General features: G+C 34.1%; 1 protein-coding gene across 2 annotated transcripts in view; it reads left to right on the forward strand.

Annotated features, from left to right (window-relative positions):
* The window catches only part of NAA15 (N-alpha-acetyltransferase 15, NatA auxiliary subunit), an 84,692-nt gene that overhangs the window by 32,696 nt on the left and 26,546 nt on the right, over window positions 1–25,450 (forward strand). For both annotated transcript variants that reach the window (XM_047091095.1, XM_047091096.1), the window contains exons 2-14: window positions 1,864–1,948; window positions 3,946–4,050; window positions 7,160–7,317; window positions 8,128–8,262; window positions 9,717–9,870; window positions 13,185–13,304; window positions 14,904–14,999; window positions 15,146–15,252; window positions 17,084–17,156; window positions 20,384–20,553; window positions 21,769–21,921; window positions 22,488–22,616; window positions 23,695–23,908. In XM_047091095.1, the coding sequence (XP_046947051.1) occupies window positions 1,864–1,948; window positions 3,946–4,050; window positions 7,160–7,317; window positions 8,128–8,262; window positions 9,717–9,870; window positions 13,185–13,304; window positions 14,904–14,999; window positions 15,146–15,252; window positions 17,084–17,156; window positions 20,384–20,553; window positions 21,769–21,921; window positions 22,488–22,616; window positions 23,695–23,908 (1,699 nt within the window). The remainder of the gene's footprint in view (window positions 1–1,863; window positions 1,949–3,945; window positions 4,051–7,159; window positions 7,318–8,127; window positions 8,263–9,716; window positions 9,871–13,184; window positions 13,305–14,903; window positions 15,000–15,145; window positions 15,253–17,083; window positions 17,157–20,383; window positions 20,554–21,768; window positions 21,922–22,487; window positions 22,617–23,694; window positions 23,909–25,450) is intronic.

Below are 25,450 nucleotides of genomic sequence, written 5' to 3' on the forward strand. Positions count from 1 at the left end.
ATGTAAAGTTTTACATTTTCATTGTTTTTACACATTTTTTCTGCTGTGATTTTGTCATCATTTGCATTAAGTCTTTCTCCCATATTTTGTAAATACGGTTTCAAAAGTTGTGAGTAAAATTTGCTTAAATGTATAACCATGAATTCTGGCATATATTACCTGACCTTTTACATGCAGTTTTTTCCTGCAGCAATACAGTGGTTTAAAAAATTACTAGTGAAACCACATATCGATACACCTGAAAGTCAAATAACACTAAAATACTAAAACATTTCTGGTGAAAAAAATATGTCCTCTCCCCACCCCCCCCCCCACCCTGCCTTCCCACTTCTGAATCAAGCACCCTCCTAGCCATTTTCTCTGATATTTGCTTTCTTGTTGCTTTATAATACACCACTGTTTATAGTTACATGACCTTTAGACATTTGTTGACTTCTGGTTATAGAAAGAAGGACTTAGAACTTCATCATTCACACATTTGTCCACTTTTTCTCATTACCGCATCATAGTTGTATCATAGTATTTTGATAACTAGTTCTGAATATGTTTTTATAATTACGTATGTATTATTTACTGTTAAGCCAAATATTACAATAAGATCATACTTTCTCTTTTAGACAAGCCTTTATTTCTACTAGAATTAAACCTGTCTGATTTATTCAGTTGCCTGGTTTTCTGTGGATGTATTGCTCATTTTCCCCAAATGTGCCTGAATTTTTGTCATGTGCTAATAAATCATAATTTCCATATTATGAAGTATATAAGTTCCATTTTTGCCCTTACTGGAAGCCTAGTCCATAGTGGACTTTGGCTTCCTGTTTTATTTTGGAGCGGTCATTCTCTAATTTTTTTTTTTCCCCTGCATTAGATTTATTTACTAGTACCATGTTGTCTTTTGTTTGTTTTGATTCCTCTTAATGGCTTCCTAAGGAAGAGTATGTAGAGGTAAAATTTTAGTTTTCTGAGAAGCCTTTAAATGTCATTTTACTCATAAACTTGATTGATAATTTGGTTGGGCATAGAATTCTAGACTGGAACTGGATTTCACTCTGAATTTTGAAGACTGTATAGATGTTTTCTAGCTTTTAGCAGTATTCCATTATTATTTTGGAATAAAAGCTCAGTGCCGTTCTAATTACAGATCCTTTTATGTGATATTTTTTCCCCACTCTGGAAGTTTTTAAGGACCTTTTCTTTGTTTTCAAGGCTTTGAAATTTTATTATGATGATTTTATTATAATGGTGTAGGTCTTTTCTTCTTTATATTTTGCATGCATTTGTTCATCCCTTGTGGCTTGAGAAACTTCTTTCCTTCAGTAAAATGAAAATATTGCTTTAAAATATAATTTCCATACCTTTATTTTTTTTTCAGTTTTCATTTTCTGTAACATTTGGGCTTTTTAGAGTGAGTTGATGGTTTTTTAATAAATTTTTTTAAAATGTTTATTTTGGGGGGGAGGGACAGAGAGAGAGAGAGGGAGAGAGAGAGAGAATCTGAAGCAGGCTTCACACCCAGCACAGAACTGACACGGGGCTCAATCCCATGAACCCTGAAATCATGACTGAACCAAAATTAGGAGTCAGATGCTTAGCCAGCTGAGCCACCCAGGTGCCTTTGTGAGCTGATGATTTCTTATTTTTCCTAATCTATATGGTGTCTCCTTGTCTTGGTTTTACTTTATTTATTTGAATCTTCAGGGGTTTTTTTGTTTTTGTTTTAACTGGCATTTTAGTGGGATTTAGGAGAATATGGAAGTTAACATTTGATGATTCTGTTGTATTTAGCAATCAAAATTTTAGGATTGAGTTTAAAATTGTTTGCACTTCTTGCTAAATTCAAATTTTTCTTTTTTGTTTTGACAGAGATGTTATGAACATAAACAGTATCGAAATGGGTTGAAGTTTTGTAAACAAATCCTCTCTAATCCCAAATTTGCAGAGCATGGAGGTAAGTATAAATACCCTGTGTTTGTAAGTGTAAGTAAATAGGGCTTTGCTAACTTGTGTGGCTTCATGTTTTTGGGTTCTATTACTCAGCTGCCTTAACTAGTTTTTGGAGAGAATGGACCTTATCCTTGACTTTTGTAAGATGTTTAATACCATAGTTTGAATTTAATGTCATAAAAATTTACACAGTCTACTTGATTTCTGGTTTATTCCTGTTTTGAAGATTAGTGCTGTAGAAAAGGCTGAGGAAATTAGTAGGAAAAATATGCGTAAGTTTAATAAATAAGTTTATTTAAGATGTTATTAGAAAAAATTTGCTTTAGAACTTTTGAGTTGGAAAAATTTGATTTCTTACAGTAAGCTTATTCAGAAAGTGCCCATTTTGTCCATTGCTCACGAGCCAGCATCTTTTTATTTAGCATTGTATGTTAATTTTTCAAAACTGTCTTGTATTATGACATATTTGTATATTGGAACGTTCTGAAAATTTACATAGCTTTTGCCTATGGGAGGATAGAAGATTGGACAGTGAGGTGTTTGTAGGGTAAGAGAAAAGTGCATGGCTTAACTTGTGAAGATGCAAAAGAAAACTAAGCTTTCATTGGCCAGATTTGTACAGTTGGCTCTCTTTACTCCTGCATACTTTTACTATAATAAAATTGTTTGGAGGTGGAAAGCAGTAGAAATAAAAGTACCTAATATATCTCTTTGTCCTTGTTAAAAAATAAATGTTTTTTTGTTAGATGGATAGTACATTGTTTCATATACCTTTCTAAAGTATGCATACTGGTAAAGTAACTTTCAGTACTATAGTCATGATAGAGTTTCAACACAGGAGAATGCCAAATTTTATTGTTTCTAAAATGCAGTTTCCCCTTGTATGTTAATGAATCTGAAATCAGATTGCATATAAGGTGTCATAATTTAATTGAAAGTGTTTTAACAGTACATAAAATGATGGTTTGTCTAAGACTTAATGGCAGCCCAGAGTTTCATTAATTAAGGCACTTTAAGATGTTTGGTAAACTTGTATGAACAGACTTTACATATTTGACAACAAAGAATTTATTATGCAATATCTTGTTAATTGCCTACTTGCCAAATATATTTTGTTTGCTTCCTTTTCCTTGAAAGTTATACATGATTAATGATTTGTACATAGTTTCCCCCCCCTCTTCTATTTCTTTATCTTTGTTTTTCTGTAAATGTTGACTTTTTCTTGGGGTAATACTTTTAATTTTTACATTTTATTTCTAATTAATTTTTCTATAAGTTACAAATTTCAGTCCTAAATGTTTGGTAAATTATAACGAATATTTTTTATTCCTGTATGCTTCATGACACAGACATTATAAAATTAGGTATCTTTTTTTCTTTTCTTTGTCTGAAAACTTAGTTATTTCCCTCAACTCTCTGTTAATCTTTTTGATAGTGAGTGACAGATGTCTGACATTTTTCTTATGTGTTCCAGAGTCAATTAAAAATAAATTTATGAAAATGAGAAATGTAGACAGTTTGTGTGTATGTTTTAATCATTGGACAGTGAATTTAATCTTAATGTAACTTGGGTTCACAGAAATAAAGTCTGTTTTAAGGTAAAGTTTTCTGTACTTGAATGATTATGTGAGGTGACCCCATGGAATTCCCTTGAAGAACAGTAGAGTCATGGTATCTTGTTAGCACACGAATTTCCACATGTTCCTGCATTTGTGTATCTTTTAGTCTAAAAAAAAAATTCTAGGGATGCCTCGACAATAGAAATGTGTTTACTTGGTTTGTCAGTTTTTTAAATATTTTAATTATGTACAAATCTGGAAAGTTTCTAAACAATCTCCTTGAAGGTTTAAATTCTCAGGGTAATGTCACATTTGTTTTTGAGATTATGATTACTTTTTTTGTTAGTTATTCGTGTTTAATTATTCTTTATTTTCTCCTTCCTTCCTTCCTTCCTTCCTTCCTTCCTTCCTTCCTTCCTTCCTTCCTTCCTTCCTTCCATAGAAACCCTGGCTATGAAAGGATTAACATTGAACTGTTTGGGGAAAAAAGAAGAAGCTTATGAATTGGTTCGTAGAGGTTTGAGAAATGACTTGAGGAGTCATGTGTGTATCCTTTTTGAGATATGTTTAAAAATTGGATTGGGGTATCATGAGTTAAGATAGCAATTTGGGAATCAGAAATTTTAGATTCCTGTCATTGTGTAACTACGGAGGAGATGATTTCTTTTTCACATTGAATAACCACAGTTGTCTTCATGGAACATTTTTATGTACCTACCTTTTTTCTAACATTAGTTCTGTTCAGGTAGATTGGACTTGCCTTTTAAAATACTATAGTGCCCCCCCCCCCCCCCCCCCCGCCATGGTCATTTTTCCTTTCTGCAGTTTCAGTTACCCGAGGTCAGCTGTGGTCTGGAAGCACACTATCGTTCTGATGCACTATCAGGTCAGTAGTGGCATCACAATGCCTGCGTCATTCACCTCACTTCATCTCATGTAGGCATTTTACCATCTTACATCACAAGAAAAAGGGTAAGTATGGTACAGTAAAATATTTGCAAGAGAGACCACACTCACATAACTTTTATTATGGTATATTGTTTTAGCTCTGTTCTATTTTGTTATTAGTTACTGTTGTTAATCTCTTACCATGCCTAATTTGTAAATTAAGCTTTATTGTAGGTATTTGTGTATAGGCAAAAACATAGTATAGATAGGTTTCAGTACTATCTGTTGTTTTAGGCATTTACTGGGGTTCTTAAAACATATCCCCCACAGATAAGGGGAGACTGTTTTTATGAAAGCTCTTCCCATACCTACAAATAAAGAAGTACCCTGCAGATTTCATCATCATTATAAATTAAGAGAAAATAGAGGCACTGTAGTATACTGATTAATAGCACAGGCTTTGGAGTATGCTTCTCTTGGATTTGAATTTCACCTCAGTTTCTTTCTGTGATCTTAGGGCTTAGTTTTCTCTTGTGTAAAATGAGGATAACCATACCTACCTCATTGTGGTGTTGTAAAGATTTCATGATGAGATATATTCTATGTTTAACATAGTCCCTGATAATGCTAAGATACTATACCAGATAAATTTAAGAGAAGTGTGAAGTTAGGAGCAAGTACAAATGTCTGAGAGAAGATAGAGAAAAAACTGTGGGTTGCTCTTTTTTAAAATAGTTTTTTAATAGATATTTCTTTATCTCTTTATAAGCTGACATAATTTTAAGTGCTGAGACACTTAACAAAATCTCAAGTGTTACTAGGCCTCTGGCATACTACAGATGAAGAAAAGATAGAGGTTTTGCTCAAGGAATTTATAGTCCCGTGAAGAAAGGAACTTATTAGCAGCATATACAGAAACATGTTCGAGTATTACATAAAGCGTTACAGCTTGTTCAAAAATTATCAGTAATCGAGTAAAGCAGGAGTAAGCAGAAACTCAAAGGGTAATCAAAGGATTAGTTAATAACTGTCATAGATCTTTCATCATTTTTAATGACTACATAGTGTTCTGTATGTATTTACTTATGATTTATTTGTGTTCCTCTTTTTTTTTTTTTTAAGTTGATTTATTTTGAGAGAAAGCAAGCAAAGGAGGGGCAGAGAGCAAGGGAGAGAGAGAATCCCAAGCAGGCTCCATCGACCTAGGCCTTGATCTCACTACCTACCATGAGATCACTACCTGAGCCAGTATCAGGAGTTGGACGCTTAACCAACTGAGCCACCCACGTGCCCCTTATTTGTGTTCCTCTTGACAGCCATACGTTTCTTTAAATTTTTAATAACGTTAAACTCCTTAGGTATAAATTTTTAGGGGGTGAGGTTTAGAGGCAGTTAAGAGATTGCTATAATGCTTAAGAGAGGTGATCAAGTCCTGAAATAATAGGTAATAGGGGCCAGATTATGAAGGGGTGTGTCTTAGGCTTTTAAAAACATGTTCCAGCCAACTGAGAAGATTGTGTTAAGCTTTACTTTGTCATTTATATTATGAAAGCAAGGATTTTGCAAATAAAATTTATGATATTAAATATGTATTTTCAGTTACTTGTGCCATCCTACACATTATGTATTTTACTGACTCTGTTGAGGATCCCTGGCATTAAAGTTGTTCGATTGAAAAATTTGAATTTCATTTGGGAAGGAAACATTACAAGTTTCTGGAAAGGGAAGTGAATTCTTCTCTTTGGATTATATGGCTTTTAGAAAGGTTACTCTGATAGAGAATAAAAACAGAGAGACTGAAGGTAGGATGGGTGACTGCAGTAATCAAAATCTAAAGTGAAAAAGACCTGTATGAGGGGAATGGAATTATTTATGTATTTTCCCCCTTTTATGGCATTTTTTTTTACAACCTATTGTAACTCCGTTTACTTATCTGTGCCCTTATTAGACTTTAAATTTTTAAAATTTATTCTTTTTTTTTTAATGTTTATTTATTTTGAGAGAGAGCAAGTGAGAGCAAGTGGGGAAGGGGCAGAGAGCGAGGTGGATGGAAGCTCTGAAGCAGGTTCTGCACTGTTTGCGCACAGAGGCTGATGCAGGGCTCAAACCCACAAACTGTGAGATAGTGACCCGAGCCAAAATCAAGAGTCAGATGCTTAACTGACTGAATCACCTAGGCGCCCCTAGACTTTACATGTTTTGAATGCAGGGGACAGTCTATTTTGGTCACCCACACCCTACTTATTAAGATATTTTAATAATTACTTGCTAAATGAATTTTAACTTCTATGTGGCTTTTATCTTCTATGTGTTGACTTTTAGGAACTTTGTACTCCACTAAGCATTCTATACTAAGGATCTTGTTAGCTAAAGAAAATATACATGATGTAAAATAATTATGTGTATACCCATTTCCTCTTTTTTCTTTTAAAAATAAAGATAATCCCTAGCGTATATTGAGCATTTATTTTGTACCAGTCTTTTCCATTTAGTTGCAAAACTATGCTGTATAGACTTTCTATTTACATTTTATAATTGAAGAAACATAACGAGACTAAATAACTTGTTCAAGATCACAGCCAATGTTTTCTCTGGCTCAAAAAGCTATGTTGTTTTCCATTCTATTAAACTACTATCTTTATATTCTCTCCTATTTTTAAAGCTTGTAATTTTATAAATAGCCATAGTTTTCTGAGTTTCTTGAGGAATATTATTGGAGTAATATTACTTCTTGACTTGTGGGATGTATCCTTAACTAAATCCTTTAGGTTGGCATGTATATGGCCTTCTCCAGAGGTCAGACAAGAAATATGATGAAGCTATTAAGTGTTACAGAAATGCATTAAAATGGGATAAAGACAATCTTCAAATCTTAAGGGACCTTTCTTTACTACAGATTCAAATGAGAGATCTTGAGGGCTACAGGGTAAGTAAAGTAGGAATTTTTTTTTTCTTTTAAAGGGAAAGTGGTGTTAAAATATTTAAAACTTTTGAGTACTTCCTGAAAACAAAATTTTCTGTTCTTAAACAATTTAATTGAGTCGTACCCATCTCCTCCCAGTAGTGATTGTGTATATGTTCTGATTGGACTAATCAGATTTTTACAATAAATTATTTTACTCTGAGGCAGAGTTGAATTACTGTGTAGAATGGAGTTAATTCAGTGAAAATTAACATTGATGTTCCTCAAGTAGGCAATGCCTTTGTCTCCTATTAACATGTAACCACAACCTTTAGTTCTCACATTTGTCTGAAAAGTGTATTTATTTGTTTCTTCTACCTCCATTGAGAGGAGTATTCTGTCTTTGTACCTATATTTTAACCCTTAAATCAGTCTATTAATTCAGATCTGTTTAGTCTTTGTAGTACCTGCTCAGTTGTTTTCTGTGGATCTCAGTAGGTGGGGCCTGTAGTTTTTAAAAAGTTTTTCTTTTGTACTAGCTTTTCCATTCTGTCCCTTTCTTTTAAAGTAATTCAGGAAATAATAAAACATATCTGGTCTTGACTTTTAAAAGTTACAAGATTGTCTTGGAGGCTTCATTGTACCGCTTACCAAATATTTTTTTACAGCTATAAAGCTACACAATATGAATGTCTAAAGCTGTTTTCCATGATTATTTCCAGTATTGTGTTGCAAATCGCTCTGCATTGTTGGGTAAATTAATATGACCTTTTAAGAAGAATTCGTTTTCAGTGTAAACTTAAGAAAAAGTGGTGTTTCTTTTCCCCCTTAAAGGAAACGAGATATCAGTTACTTCAGCTGCGTCCTGCACAGAGAGCATCGTGGATTGGTTATGCTATTGCTTACCATTTATTAGAAGATTATGAAATGGCAGCAAAGATTTTAGAAGAATTTAGGAAAACTCAACAGGTAACAACCAGAAGCCAGACCTAGTAAACTGGGTCTGATTCTAATTATAAAAAGAAGTGTACGTAGACTTGCTGACTTTTTATTTTGAAATAGTTTCAAAGTTACAGAAAAGTTACAACAATAGTACAAAGAACTCCATATGGGAGTTCACTCACATTATCAGATTGTTAATATTTGACACGTTTACAATCTCCATATTTACTTAACTATTTAAATTTTTTTCCTGAAACATTTGAGAGTAATGCAGACACCATGATCTTTACTCATAAATCCGTCACTGTGATATTTCCTAAGAATAAGTCTGTAGTTACCAACTGTATACATACTACTATATAGATTTCCAAAAAATTAGGAAATTTAACATAGACTATTATTATCTAATCCACAGCCCATATTCAAAATATATTAATTGTCCTTTTTGGATCCTAAGATTTTCTCTCCCCGTTACTCGAATCACTTAGTTGTCATTTCTCTTTAGTCTGATTTAATCTGGAAGTTTTGAAGACTTTCTTTGTATTTCATGACCTTGATATTTTTGAAGAAGTAGAGCAGGTGCTTTTGTAGAATGTCTATCAACTTGGATTTGTTTGATGTTTTCTCATTATAGTTATATTTAAGCATTTTTGGCAGGAAACCACAGAAGTGATGTTTAGCCCTTCTCAGTTCATCACATTGAGAGGCGCATAATGTCTATTTGTTCCATTTATTTATTATTATTTTTTTTAGTGTTTGTTTATTTTTTTTAATGTTTATTTATTTTTGAAAGAGAGAGAGACAGAATGTGAGTGGGGGCAGAGGGGCAGAGAGGGAGACACAGAATCCAAAGCAGGCTCCACGTTCTAAGCTGTCAGCACAGAGCTCAACACGGGGCTTGAACCCACAAACTGCGAGATCATGACCTGAGCCAAAGTCGGATGCCTAACCGCCAGAGCCACCCAGGCGCCCCTGTTTGTTCCATTTAATTACTTCGTTAAGATGGTGTCTGCCACCTATAAAAAATTATTTTTTTTCCTCTTTGTATTTAGTAAACAGTTTGAGATTTTATAAATAGCCTGTTCCTCATCAAACTTTCACCAGTAGTTATAACATTCATTGATTCTTGCCTGAATCAACTGTTTTATGATAGTTGCAAAGTGGAGATTTTCTTATTTTTTCTAGATTTATTAAATATTTGACATTGTACTGTTAAGTAAGAGCCTTCCTGTCTCCCCTGTTTTTGTTTTTGTTTTTTATTATACATAAGGACTTAGGGATTCTTTATTCAGTGGGTTGTAAGTTAATATTTCATTATTTACTTAGTTGCTCTCTAGACAGATACTTAGTGATTTTTAAAAAATGAATTTTAGCAATCAGATATTATCCTTTGACTTCTTATATGTATTTTGAGTGTATAAACTATTTTCTAATATGCAAACAAAATTCTTACTGTTAGTATTGCTTATATCCATATATAGACATCCCCTGATAAAGTGGATTATGAATATAGTGAACTCCTTTTATATCAGAACCAAGTTCTTCGGGAAGCAGGTCTATATAGAGAAGCCCTGGAACATCTTTGTACCTATGAAAAGCAGATTTGTGATAAACTTGCTGTAGAAGAAACCAAAGGTATTTTTTTTTTTTTAAAGAATACACTTATTCTAGTATTTAATTACAACAAAGAGCAAGGCTAAAAATCTAGTTGCTGCTGATAATTGCATATAATTCAACTTTTTGATAGAAAATCTATGTCTTACTCAGAACTTTGAGTAATTTGTAATGTGGGAAAATACACATTTAAACAGTAGATATTATTGATATTGGAAAAAATAATTGTGAAAAACAATGATTACATGAAATGGCTCAATATTTTTCTTTAAATAAAATGTTTTTTACTTGAAAATATTAATAGGTCTTGCTCAAAACACAGGTAATTGCTTAATTTTGTAAGACAGAGGAATAAGTTTCTTAGGAACAGCTTATTAGCAAAACTTAATGTGTTATTGACTGTAATATTTATTGGCAAGTCAATCTTTACTAAAGTACATATGGGGCAGTCACGGAGTCTTCATGGTTTATCTGAATGTCTTTCTGGACATAGAGTATGAATTGAAACCAGAGGTTTAACTTTATGTGTGTGGATTGTGATTGGAGGGGGCATCCCCAAGTAAAGATCTCCAACGCTGCCTTTTATTAGAGGACTGAGCAAAAGGAGTCTCAGAGTTTTAAAAGTTGAGGAAGATTATGGAAAATGAAAGAATAACAAGTAACTGAAAATAGAAGTACTTTTCTAAGAATTACCATCTGAAATGTCACTTTGCCCTTGATGTGTGCTGTTTTCACATTCCTTTGGCTCCTTTTGAAGTTGAACACTAAAAAAGTGATACTTTTGTGTATAGTAGATATAACCATTATTTGCCAGATGAACTTTCAACAGAGGATAATGCTATTGGCAAGAAAAAATGGAAGTCTAAGGTTGCTGGAGCTCATTTGTGAACTACAGATCCAGGACAGCCATCTTTCATTTGAGTTGATCATCCCTTAGCCATCTATTAGTTATAAAAAGAGGGGATTTCTGATTTCTGGAAAGATCACAAGATTGGAAAAAACTAGTTTGGGTTCCTTCGTTGGCTTCTAACTAGCTATATGACCAAGTAAGTGCAAGGCTTGGCCCTTTGTTTCATCATTGAAATACAGGATAGTTTTCAAAATACTCTTAAGTACATTATTTAATTTTGATCCTTTTGATAACTGTGGTAGTGGGAAAGAATGAATGACAGATCAAGTTAGATGAGGACTCGGAATTGATCAATGGATTTTAGGAATTTGGAAGTCATTGGTGATCTTAACAAAAGCACTCTCTGAACATTTGGAAGGAGAGTGGTAAAACCCCACACAAATCAAGTAGAATTAAATGACATTGGAAGTCAAGAAATTGAAGATAGCATGCATTGATGACTCATAAAAGGAGTTTTGTTTTCTAGGGAAACAAAAGTGGGGTGGTGCTAGATGAAATGGAATACAGGATCAAAGGAAGTTTTTGTTTGTTTGTTTTTATAGCATGTGCTTGTGGTCACTGGAGAATAATCCAGTAGAGGCAGAATATTTGATACAGCAGAGAGGAGCGATCTAGTGGGTAAACTGAAGGATTAGCTTTAGATAACAACATGAATAGTTCACAGTAACAAGAAAAGACAGAGTGTATAGGGAAGTAGGTATACAGATATAGTGGACATTTGGGAGTTCTCCTCTAATTGTTTCCATTTTCCTAAGTGAAATAGGAAACAGCCATTATTTCATTCCAGGAAAGTATGTATTGAATACTTACAGTGAGTCAAATGTTGGGGACAGGGTATATAAAGAGAATAGAAAGGAACCGAGAGTAGAACATTAATTTTTGGAAATTCCAGTAACAAAAACATTGTGTTAGTGGTCTGGATAATTTGGGAACTTCCTGCATTGGATGAGTGGGCATAGTTATGCAGAAAGTCTCCTTGTTAATTCTTACACCACCAGTTCCTGTGCAAAGAAAAAGTGGGAGAAAATTAAGGAAAGGAAATGTTGGATGGGTATTGTGTAGGGAAGAAAAGTTGCAGGAATTTTTTTTGTTGTTGTTGTTCTTAGTGAAGTAGGTTTTTGGTTAGTGTAGAGCAGTTGTCAACCTTGGCACTATAGCGAGACCAACATCCTGTATGTTGCAGAAAGTTTAGCAGCATCCCTAGCTTCTACTTACCAGAATACCAGTAGCACCACTTGTGGTGGTAACCAAAAAATATCTACAGATATTACCAAATGTCTTCTGGGTGGCAAAAGTGCCCTTGGCTGAGAGCCACTGATACAGATGTAAAGAATATGGGCTCTTTTAGCCAAATTACTTGGATTCAAATCCTGATTCCAACAATTAACTATCTGAAAGACCATAAGCAAATTTACTTCTTTCTGCTTTAAAATAGTGAAAATAATACTAACCTATTTCATAGAGTTTTGAGAATTGAATTATCCAATTCATGTGAAACATTTAAGTCACTGGCACACAGTGAACACTGAGTAAGTGTTCATTTTTATTGTCTGATGAGAGCAGAGAATGCAAGGGTGAAGTTGTGATTTGAAAATAATAACCTTTGGTGGATGGAGGCCCATTAATGATAAGAATTTCAGGGTTCATAGATTTCTAGTGAAACCAGTGCTGTGTCCCTTCATCTAATGACCTGCTTCCTTTTGTGAGAAGGTGTGCAGCAAACAAACATTTGGGATGATCCAGGACTTAATTGGTAAATAAGGGAGCCTTAGTTTTGAGACTGATTTTGATACTTGGGGCTGCTAGTGTCATTTAGGGATGAGATTGCTATGCAGCCCAGAGAAAACAAGCAATGAGTCTATGAGTCATTGAAAGGTCTAAAGAAAAAGGAATGGCTTTTCTTTAAGATTGAAGGCTAGGATTAGTGAGGCAAGACTAAACCCGACAAGACCGTTCAGCTTAGAGCAGGATAGGTACCCTGTCTGGTAGTTGGAGGAGATGAAAAAAAAGCGAGTTTTGAATGTGGCCATGACTGGGCTGATAGAGCAGAATCCTTTTATAATTGATTAGGGGGCATAAGGTTAGAGTTTTGGATTGAACTAATGAGTTCAGATGTTGAAATTGTATAATGTCAGGAATAATTAAGTAGTAGATGGTGTCTTGGTGATTGTGTTCAGTGAATTTGGGGAAGTAGCTTGGAGTTAGACGAATACCTGAATAAATTGAGGATGTGGACAGGATGGCATTTCTAAATATGAACTTCAGAAAAAGAGACAAAATAACATGGTAGTCTTGTTGAAGGAAATTGGAAACTTAGGACACCAAATCCATTTCCCAACATTGAGGAGGTTTTAAGAGAAAGTTTAAGGGAAGATTAAAGTTATAATCCAAAGACATTTAGTTAATTTAATTTGTTTTTCATCAGGGGAACTTCTGTTGCAGTTAGGTCGTTTGGAAGATGCAGCCGATGTTTATAGAGGATTACAGGAGAGAAATCCTGAAAACTGGGCCTATTACAAGGGCCTGGAAAAGGCACTCAAACCAGGTACTATTGTTCAAAAAAGCTTCCTTTTCTTTTTCTTTAAAAAAAATTTTTTTTGTGACGTTTATTTATTTTTGAGGGAGAGAGAGCACAAGCAGGGAAAGAGCAGAGAGAGAGAGGGAGACAGAGAATCCGAAGCAGCCTCCACACTGTCAGCACAAAGCTCAACATGGGACTGGAACCCATGAAGCGTGAGATCATGACCTGAGCCAAAGTCACTCAACCGACTAAGCCACTCAGGCGCCCCTAAAACTTCCTTTTTGTTTTAATTGCTTCCTTTGTTGATAAATATTAACTCACTGAAAAGCATAACTAGAAAAATAGTGGTTATGAATTGATTCAGAATTTAAATACAAAATTACAGTTGCAGACTTTGACTTAATATGGCAGACTGAGCATTTTCTGAAACCTCTCTTCTACAGATTTATAGAAGTAGTTGAGAAAAATTCAGAAACAACTTAAAAATTCATAAATGGCATGGCAGCATCAAGAAATTGAAAGGGAAATTTCTACTGACAGAAACATCTCCTTACTTAGAGATGTCACCCTAAAGGGAAGAAGCATGCATAACTTCTGTGGTCACAGCACCATGGCCTCCCAAGGGCACATGAATGTAGCCATGCTGAAAGAGCGGCACTGTTTCCTGTGTGGGAAGAGGGACTAAATTTCCATCATTAGAAATGAACTTGGATCCAGAGACTCTCCCCACAACACTCCCATCAGCCTCTCCCGGATGGGACCCACTTGTGACGATAAGCCTAGAAACATGTCCTCTACAAATGGGGTCTTTAGCCAAGATAATCTGATTTGAGGCCGTTTCCCTTAAGACCGGTAGTGAGTCATTACTGATACATTGATATATGCAAGGAACCTTATAACAAAGAATATTGTACTACTCTGGAAAACCATCACAGGAATGGTTATCATTCGTGCCAGCAAAAGGTAGTAATGGAAGAATCTAAGATGAAAAGAGGGAATTGACATAAAAAAATCTTAGTAGATTGAATGGAAGAGAGGCCACAGCTGAGGAGAAATTAGTGAACTGGAAGATTTGAACAGAGGAGAGCTCTCAGAATGAAAGAAATATAGAGGGGCTCCTGGCTGACTGTCGGTGGAGCATCTGACTCTTCATCTCAGGGTTGTGAGTTCAAGCCCCGCTTTGGGCATGGAGCCTACTTAAAAAAAGAAAGAAAAACCTTAAAAACAAAAAAAAGAAATATGGAGAAATGGAAGATTAGGGGATAGATCCCAAAGTTCCAAAATAAAGGAGAACCTGAAGAGAATAGTGGAGAAGCCATGGAAACACAATAATCAAGCCTTTCTCAGAACTAAAGTAAAGAAGTCCTCAGATTTTGAAAGGTACCTAAAGCAGAACAGGATAAAGAAAACTATATTTTAGATGATTATAGGGATTTAAAATATGAAAATAGTAGAAATATTCTAAAATTATTTTCGGTATATTTAGATGGTTAGATTATAAATAATTTTCACCTTCAGATTTTCTGCTTAGTAAGAATTTATACTTTGAGAAATTTATAATTTACTAGAAAAAATATAACCAGTTAAAATCTTCTATAAAAATAATTTTTTTTTAATTTGCAGCTAATATGTTAGAACGACTAAAAATTTATGAGGAGGCCTGGACTAAATACCCCAGGGGACTGGTGCCAAGAAGACTGCCATTAAACTTTTTATCTGGTGAGAATAATTGCAAAGGAATGAAAACGATGTTAGGAATTACAATTTCTTTGGTTTTAGATACATGAGTATGCATATTAAAATTAAAGTATGCATTTTAGAGTTGTCTGGGTAAATGCAAGTCAACAGAATTTTTTTCTTTCAAGGTGAGAAGTTTAAAGAATGTTTGGATAAATTTCTAAGGATGAATTTCAGCAAGGGTTGTCCACCAGTCTTCAATACTTTGAGGTCATTATACAAAGATAAAGAGAAGGTAAAGCAAAATACCATTTTCTTTTCACTATCATTTCTTTGCTCAGTATTTGGAATAGTTGATTCTTGATTGACAATAGTCCACATTTTGTTAATCTGGTGTCTGTTTTCCTATCCAGTTTAAATGCTGCTGTGCCTCTTACTTTTCATCCTTTTCTTAGTCAAGTGATTTACTGTTTGCTTATTTTGACTTTTATTTCTGCTATATACTTTGAGTCAGCATAAGTGTGAAAAGTTGCTAAGGTAGTGATTTCTTCAGTATTTTCTGTAATCCCTCTTCACGGTAAAAATCAGAAATGGTTTTTTAAACTAAGGTTTAGCTTCGTAGTCTTTCTCCTTTTTTATTTGGTAGAAAAATCTGTCAGGAGAGTTTGCTGTCCCAGTACGTTAACTTACTTTTTTAGCTATGTATAATAATATTCAAATTGCTTGTTAAGAGGATGTTTTAATCTTCATTTAGATTATATTGCTTGCAAGTACAGTGGCATCAAGACATGTTGGTTGGATAAAAAGAAATCAGTTACAGTTGAAGAATCAGAAAGATGGGACAAATTAAACATGCTAAACACTTTAATTTTTTTTTTTTTTATAAACACTTTAATCTTAAAGCATGGAAGGTGCCCGTATTTTCCAGTCTTTTATTGAGAGGCCCAAGGTATGGGCTTTTTTGATGACTTTCACTTTTTAAAAAAAATGGCATAAATCACATTAATAACGTGGTCTGTTGTCTTCAGTTTCATTAGAGTGAAAACTTGATGCTTGTGAAGCAGTCTTAATTGTAGAAACCTATATATTTTGATGATTTTCCCCATTATGGTTGTGTCATTTAAACCTTTTAAATTGGTTAAAAGTATCTAATTTATCCTTGAATCTTTCCATTCAGCTTGAAACAGTTTTTTCTTTTGTTCTTGTTTCTTAAATTTACATAATATTGAATTAAATTCTGTAATGATAATAAATGCAACTGATTCAAACAGGTTTGGGAGAACAGAACTCTTAGCATATAGCTCACCTTGTGGGAGCAGAAGAACGTAGGCACACCAGAATAACCTAGCTGTGACCATTCAGTCCTCAAAATTTTCTGAGGTAATGGAGAGAGCTGGTGTTAATCTGTTGAGTCGGTTAAATTGAGGTCACTTAGGACAGCTTCTGTAGTAACAGAAATCCATTATAGATGGATTAAGCGAAGGAGGGAATGAATAAATTAAAAGTATTCACAGATCTGTTACAAAGCCAGGAGCAAGTGGTATAGTCATGACTCAGGAGAAACCAGACCTGGAAAGCCACTCATTCTCCTGGATTTCAGAATCTCACCTACTGTTCCATGTTTCATTTTTATTGATACTTTCCCTTAGATTATAAAATTGAGAGTTGATGCTATCATAAACTTTTGGAATTTCTCTTTTCATGTAGTTTTTAATTCTTGATTCCTGAAGGGCAAATGTTAATTTTGAGTGTTATTTATGTGAATTGAGATAAAAATGAACCAAGATAAGTCATCTACAATATTACCTCTTTTTGTCCAACCTTTTCTTGATTTCTAACTCAGCTTGATGCATTATTTGCTAGCAGGGAAAGGAGTTGCCATTAAGTTTTTAGAAAGTTACATCTTAATACCTTCAAAAAAATAACACCTCCAAAAATGTACAGTTTACTTGCTTTTAAATTTTTATCCAAAAGTTAAGAGATTTGTAAAAGGGTGTGTACATAGGTGTGTGTGCATAATTTGGAATGTTGATTTAGCCCTTTAATAGTAAATAACATGTTTTGTACAAGAATAGTAACTGCACTTAGGTATTTTATTAAAGTGTGCTTGTGTGTTTGTACTCTAGGTGGCGATCATAGAAGAATTAGTAGTAGGTTATGAAACCTCTTTAAAAAGCTGCCGGTTATTTAACCCTAATGGTAAGTGCTCAGCTTTTATATTTTACAAACATCTTAAAAATTTTAAGGTATTGTGAAATTCTTAATCAGAAGGTCAGTATTCATAATTTAGACAGTAAGCTTAATATTTTAAACTTTTTCCTTTTTAAGATAGAGATGCATTAATTTGCACATTATGTGAAAATATTTGGTTAATTATCTTACTGAAAAAAATGTAAAATTTCAAACTTCTACAAAACTAGTCCTGGTCATATAATGATCCTCCATCATTTATTAGCCATCCTGTTTCAATAACTTTTAACTCCTGGGAAAACATATTTCATCTATATTCTTAACCTACTTCCCTCTCTGTATTCCCGTATTATTCTGAAGCAAATCCCGAACATCACATCATTTTATGGATGAATATTTCAGCATTCTAATGATCATAACCATAATATCGTCACCACACTTGAACATTAATACTTTTTTAATACCAAAAAAGTCCATGCTTACATTTCTAGTTATCTTAGAAATTTTTTTTTTTCCTTTTTGGTTTTGGAGTTTGTTTGAATGAGGATCCATATGAAATCTATACTTCAAGTTTGATATTTTCTCAGGTTTTTCTACAGTCCATATTTTGCTGACTGAACTCCCATGGTGTTACTTAACATGTTATTCCTCTGTCCTCTGAATTTGTTGTAAATTGGTAGTTGGATGTAGAGCTGTACTGTCTAGTATGATAGTTCTTGACTATTAAAATTTTTTTAATTCGGTAAAATTAAAAATTCAGTTCCTGAGTTGCAGTAGCCACATTTCAGGTGCTGCTCAGTACCATGTAAAACCAGTGCCTACTACCATATTGCCCAGGGAAAATACAGAACATTTCCATCATTGCAAAAGCTTCTAACAGACAGGCTTAACGAGATTTAGATTAGGTTTTTGGGGGGTGTGTGTGTGTCATGTTTTTCTTTCTTTTATTTATTTATTTTTTTTTGGTTCGTTTTTTGTTTCCTTTCATTTAAGTTTAAAAAAATTTTTTTTAAATGTATATTTACTTTTGAGAGAGAGAGGGAGACACAGAATCGGAAACAGGCTCCAGGCTCTGAGCTGTCAGCACAGAACCCAACATGGGGCTCGAACTCACAAACCGTGAGATCGTGACCTGAGCGGGAGCTGGACGTTCAACCGACTGAGCCACACAGGCGCCCCAAGTTTCTTTCTTTTTTTTTTTTTAAATGTTTATTTGAGAGAGAGCGTGCTCGTGAGAGAACGGTGGGGGGTGCAGAGAGAGAGGGGGACAGAGGATTCAAAGCAGGCTCTCTGCTGACAGAGCAGAGAGCCCCAAGTGGGGCTTGAACTCAGAAGCCATGAGCTCATGACCTGAGCCAAAGCCAGACACTTAACTGACTGAGCCACCCAGGCACCCATTTCCTTTCAAATTTAAAGGGTGAACAAGATTATTTCATGGGTGGTGGAATGTTCTTCCATCAGGAAGCATTTAGTGTTTATTTTGTATGTTAGCAATTGTCAGGAATTACAAACTGGTGATATTCTGTCATTCATTTTCTGTTATCTTACAAGAGAAATTTCCCTTCATCTGTTACCTGTTTATCTAGTATTTGAGTTTATGTAGGAAAATCAAGATGAATTCTGCTTTTCCCCCCTACCTCTCCTACTTTTTGTTATTGTTTCCCAGTTTTCAAAATAATGAATTCATTTAGTAGCATCCTTCAAAGATGCCAGTGCACATTTTAAAAGTATGATGAATTCATGGGTTTAAATATACTTGATGTTTTTTGTTTTTTTTTTTTCAACGTTTATTTATTTTTGGGACAGAGAGAGACAGAGCATGAACGGGGGAGGGGCAGAGAGAGAGGGAGACACAGAATCGGAAACAGGCTCCAGGCTCTGAGCCATCAGCCCAGAGCCCGACGCGGGGCTCGAACTCACGGACCGCGAGATCGTGACCTGGCTGAAGTCGGACGCTTAACCGACTGCGCCACCCAGGCGCCCCTATACTTGATGTTTTAAGTCATTGCAGTTTCAAATGGTTCCAGCCTTCACATACCATGGTAGTAGTTGATAGCTTTTTTGCAGTTTGGTGTGACAAGATATTCCAGTTCATCTGGCACACTGTCCATAGCAGACCTGGAATCAATAGTTTTTCCAAAGGAACCCTGGTTCTTACAGTGGGAAAGCCCAGTATAGGACCTGGGATGCTTGTTGCTATTGGGTTGATTATTGTTTCTAGGTCTCAGATTAATTTTAATAATACTTTTTAAAAGACGTTACCATGGTTTCATTGGTTAATCATCATGATGTTCCTTTGATTATCAGCATTTTCCTACATATTTTACAAATGTGGAAGAGGTTCAATGACATGCCCAAGAATATGCAGCACTTTAGTTGCAGATCTATCAGATCGGGAGTTGGTGAGTTCCACTCCTATTGTTTGTCCACTGAGCCATCCTGCTTTTACTAGGATAAAAATAAGCAATCTGTTGCTTTCTTTGAAAGCAAATAACAGTTCTTAGATTTTAGATATTGGTATGAAATAAAAAAGCATTTTTTAATGTGTGGGTTGTATATTTAACTTACACATTTTCTTGTGAATATATAGAAGTCGAATTACGAACTAAAATGTAGAGTAAGCATTTTTTCTTACCTCATCTTTTGGGTATAGTTTTTATTCAACCTAAATTATGCATCGTTGCATATCAGCATAATATTAACATATATTAAAAATATCATAATCACCAAAACTCAACCACATCATAGGTATACTTATGTAGAGTTTAGTATATTAGCTAGAAATATTAAGCAGTCAGGCCCGTTTTTTTTAGCCTCACATTAATGAAAAATTTCTTTTGATACCTTTTTCCCATCTCTCATAAATAACTTCCTAGTCCATACACATTCATAGTTCTAGCCCTGATTGTCTCCCCTGACTCCTTTTAGTTTCTTTTTTTAGGTAATTTTTTTTGTATCTTTGATCTTGTTTACCTGCCATATTTATGATATAAAATTCTTACTAAATTCAAGGCATTGTGCTAGGGGCTGAAATGATACAGAATAGAAAGCATGGTCCCTTTCAAAGATCTTACAAATTTAAGGATAGTTTTATAGCTAGATAGTAAATAAATGGTTCAAGGTATTTTTCCTTATTAACAAAGATAAAGCCATTTGGAGGTGGGTACTCGCTTACTATACATTAATGACTAATCTTGGTTTATTTCCTCTCCCACCCACTTCCCCACTTTTTAAAGATGATGGAAAAGAGGAACCACCAACTACATTACTTTGGGTCCAGTACTACTTGGCACAACATTATGACAAAATTGGTCAGCCATCGATTGCTTTGGAATACATAAATACCGCTATTGAAAGTACACCTACATTGATAGAACTCTTTCTTGTGAAAGCTAAAATCTATAAGGTAAAAATCTCCCCCCCCTTTTTATAAGGTAATGGGTCTTAGAAAGAATTTTTTCTATAGTTTGTAAATTCTAAAAGATATAACAAAAATGATATATTTGATGGCTTGTAAAACCTGGAATGAATATATTGCATTCCTCAGTCTGATTACTTTTAGATTTGTCATGGTCATGCTACTTTATTTATGTCTATATATACACACAGATATACATACATGCATGTGGTTATTCAGATATGTGGTTATTCATATTATATATTTTCATGTATTCACACATATGCATATCTAATTATTTTGTTGGTTTTAAGTTGTAAGAGTATAGATACTCAAACGTTATTAATTTGCTGTGAAATGTTTGTTTCTATTAACATTTGAGTATGATCATGATCAGTATCTGAAATGAAACTGAAAATTTTATAGTTTTACATGTCTTCTTAACTTCTTGGTCCTTCTTGAGAATCTCCGGTCCTATGTTTTAGCATTATCTTAAAATAAAATTGGCTCTTCTCTTTCTTAATACAAATACAAATTAGTAATAAAATCTCTTAGGGAAGAGATTATAAACTCACAATTTATTTACCAAAAAATAATGAAATTAAGTGATGTTTTAAAAGCACTTCTCAAAACCAGGTTATTATCCTCATTAGTTTTGTGTCTTTGACAAATGGACTAGTTACGTGAATTAGAATGCATCTGGGAATGCCCAGTAATAGTCAGTAATGTGTCCATGTTTCCTTTAGGGTACAAATTTGGCCACACCTTTGCCTATTTTTTCTTCTTCTTTTTTTTTCTTTTACTTTTCAGTGTTGATGAATAATTTTTTTAAATAAGTATTCTTATATGTTAACTGAATTTCTCTGATACTCAACCATGATGCCTTTTTTGACCTTTATATTGTTCTGACTTAAAGATTTTGACTATTATTTATTCTTAAATTTAACCATTGTTGTTGAGTATTCATTATGTGCCAGGCACTGTTGTAAGCAATGAGGTGTAACAGTAAACAATAAAACAAGTTTTTACTAGCAGGGAGCCTATATTCTGTGTAGCCAGAAAAGTATCGAAATGTATGCATGTATATTGGTTAAGGTTCTAAGATCAGTCAGAAGAATACCTTTTTTTTCACTTGTGTTTTAGTTACCTGTCAATAGGTAACTAATTACGTGCCTAGTAAAATTAGCATACTGATTGGTTTATTTTGCTTTTCTACCCTATAAGCATGCTGGAAATATTAGAGAAGCTGCAAGGTGGATGGATGAAGCCCAGGCCTTGGACACAGCAGACAGATTTATCAATTCTAAGTGTGCAAAGTACATGCTAAAAGCCAATCTGATAAAAGAGGCTGAAGAAATGTGCTCAAAGTTTACAAGGGTTTGTACAGCTACTGTTCTTATGAATAAACAGTCTATACTTGTATACCTTGCTTATGTTTCAAAATTTTTTTCTAATATTTTTAATATCAAAATAGGATTTTAATTAAATTCCCTTTGATACTAATACTGACATCAGTAATAGTATAAAACATTTTTCTTTTTAGGTGGTTGTGCAATGCTTTTTTATTTTTTATTTATTTATTGTACAGTGTGTTTTTAAACTCTGATTTACATTGAGATGTGTTCAGATGAAATTTTTTAGGAGTGAAAGGAACTAATATTAGTTGAATACCTGCTGTGTACTAGTGTTCTGTATCTTATGTTACTCTCCAACCCCAGTTATGTAGATCTTTTGATTATTTACAAAGGTACATTTTTTTCCCAGTGATTAGAAATATAATTTCAATTTCTTATAATAACTGTTCCCTCATTCTGAAAATGGTTAATATAGAAAGTGATTTTGAAAGAATTAAAGTCAATAGACCATACTTTCCTTCTTAAATTCTATGGTGAAATAGTGTATTTGGTAAGACATGGTCTTGAATGCATATAATTTTTATATAGGAAGGAACATCAGCAGTAGAGAATTTGAATGAAATGCAGTGCATGTGGTTCCAGACAGAATGTGCCCAGGCTTATAAGGCAATGAATAAATTTGGTGAAGCACTTAAGAAATGTCATGAGATTGAAAGAGTAAGTACCCTATATATGTGAGTTTCTTATTTTATTCTGTTATATGTTGAAGGTTTGGGGCAACTGTTTTTTCTTTTCTTCCTCTTTATAATTCACAGCTTGTGAATTCTAAATATCAGTGTTCACAGTTTTTCAATAAAAATGTTGCTGACTATATTATGAGCAGACTTCCCCATTGTCTACTCTGCCTGCAAGAATTCATGTAAAAAATTTGGAGAATTTGCATCTTGTTATGTTCTTACTGATTTTTGAATGTTTCTTTCAAATTGCTGCTGTATCTTCAGTAATACAAAGCTCATTAAGGTATCCTAGAAACTGGGGGTTGATTGGTGATGCAATATACTCTTGATACTCGTACAAGTTTTGAAGTCTTTTTACGGTATTTTTGTAGCCTATGTAATTCCTCATTTTTTTGATAAGTTCATTGTTTTCTTAGTCCTCTTCACTTCTGATTCATTTGTATCACTAGTGGTTGGCTTTCCTTTTTTGTGTTTTTCACAAAGACAATTTGTATAATTTCATGCTTTTTCTCTTACCAAGTCGAGAACCCCAGAACTTAGTTGAAATGAGCTAGGTTGTGGTTGCTCGACTTACTTCACTAATTGATTTCTCTCTCGCATACCAATGTAACATTGCGTAGGACTCAGATTTGTATTTTCAGAAAAATTACCAAATACTGTATACTATAATCTTTGCAGATCATTCTGAATATGAAAACAATGTTTACTGTGTAAATCTATTGAATCATTATGTATACTAATAATGTTTGATTTGTCATGCTAGCTTTATTTAAGTATGGTTAAAGAAGGAATAAGTATATATGTTTCAAATGATTGTGCTTCCTTTTCATTTAAATAATTCATTGCCCGGTGTTTGCCATATAATGTGCTAGGGGATGGTCACTTGTATTTGCTTATTTGATATGGAAAGTATTTATACTGGATGATTGTAATATGTAGTATTTTTTAATTTATTAATTTTTTCATGCATAGGAAACCAGTAAATCTAAACGTTTCATTTCTATAGCTTTTTTTAACATTGTTATACTTCAGTATAATAAAAAAGATGATTTTGTTAGCATTTTATAGAAATCACTGACGACCAGTTTGACTTTCATACTTACTGTATGAGGAAGATTACCCTTAGATCATATGTGGACTTATTAAAACTAGAAGATGTACTTCGACAGCATCCATTTTACTTCAAAGCAGCAAGAATTGCTATAGAGATCTATTTGAAGCTTCATGACAACCCCCTAACAGATGAGAATAAAGAACATGAAGCTGATACAGGTATAATATTCAAAGATTTCTTATTGTTTGCTATGATATGTGTATGTATATTTATATTTTTGTGTAGTTTAGATTTTTCTTGAGCTTTTTATTAAGCACCTGTGGGAAGATGTTATACATGCTTAGAAAATGATGATGGACGTTTGTGAATTTCTCTAAGCAACGAAAGAAAAATACTGTTTATACTTTGAAAAGCAAGAATTTAATTTGTAACTGGTCATTAGCTTTTAAGAAGTTGAATCTCGGGGCGCCTGGGTGGCGCAGTCGGTTAAGCGTCCGACTTCAGCCAGGTCACGATCTCGCGGTCCGTGAGTTCGAGCCCCGCGTCGGGCTCTGGGCTGATGGCTCGGAGCCTGGAGCCTGTTTCCAGTTCTGTGTCTCCCTCTCTCTCTGCCCCTCCCCCGTTCATGCTCTATCTCTCTCTGTCCCAAAAATAAATAAAAACGTTGAAAAAAAAATTAAAAAAAAAAAAATAAATAAAATAAAAAGAAGTTGAATCTCATGAGTTTAACATTTAATAACTGGTTTAGCCAGTACGGTAAATTGCTAACTATGATACTATAAATTGCTAACTGTATCATTAGTGTTGCCTGTCAGTATATCTAGTTCTTCTTTTTAATAGTTATTTATAATTAACCTACTGAGAGGCAAATATTGCTTGAACATTAAAAGCCAGCTTGGATGGGGCACCTAGGTGGCTCAGTCAGTTAAGCATCCCTTGATTTCTGCTTGGGTCATGATCTCATGGTCATAGGATAGAGCCCTGCATTGGGCTCTGTGCGGGCTTGGAGCCTGCTTAAGATTCTCTCTTCCTCTCTGCCCCTTCCCTGCTTGTGCACTTGTGAGTGCATGTGCATGCTTGCTTGCTGTCTCTCAAAAAAAAAACAAACAAACAAAAAACAATATTAAAAGCCAGCTTGGAATTAAACTAGTAAAATTGCCTAGTGATTTATCATTTGGCCAGTTTTTAAAGTGCTATTTTTCTACCATGATGTCAGATGTATAGTATTCCTTAGATAATTATTTGGGGAAGAATTTCAATAAAAATGAAAGAGGCATGTAGAAGGATATAAATTAATTGTACATCCAGATATTTTGTGACTTAATTTGTGGCAAAAATGTTACAGGAGATGGGGTGTAAGAAGTGTGTCACCATGTTATTATTCAGACCTGAGTTTATTCTTCTGAAGTTATGGTTGGTTGTTTTCTGTATCCTTCTTCCTGCTAAGGAGAATCATTTTGTTAATTTGTTGTTAAATTTTACTTCCTATTGCCTAGGAACCCTTAAGAACTTTCTAAAATCACACATTGAAACCCTCGTACAGATTTCACTTGACTCTCTCTCTACTTGTTGCTTCAACTAGAAAATGCCAGTAAGAATCTATGGAACAGTTTACTGTTGAATCTGAGAGTTACTGTCCTCTGACTTCTTTTGTTCACTGACTTCTTTCTGTTCACTCCTCCTGCCTTTCTCTTCAAATTATACAAATAATATACAATTAACTCTAATTATACGAAGTTAAAATAGTTCAGAAATGTACT

Source organism: Lynx rufus, unplaced genomic scaffold (genome assembly GCF_022079265.1).
Source record: "Lynx rufus isolate CCGP_SWC_20201006 ecotype Redwood Valley unplaced genomic scaffold, mLynRuf1.p SCAF_3, whole genome shotgun sequence".
NCBI classification, from domain to species: Eukaryota; Metazoa; Chordata; class Mammalia; order Carnivora; family Felidae; genus Lynx; species Lynx rufus.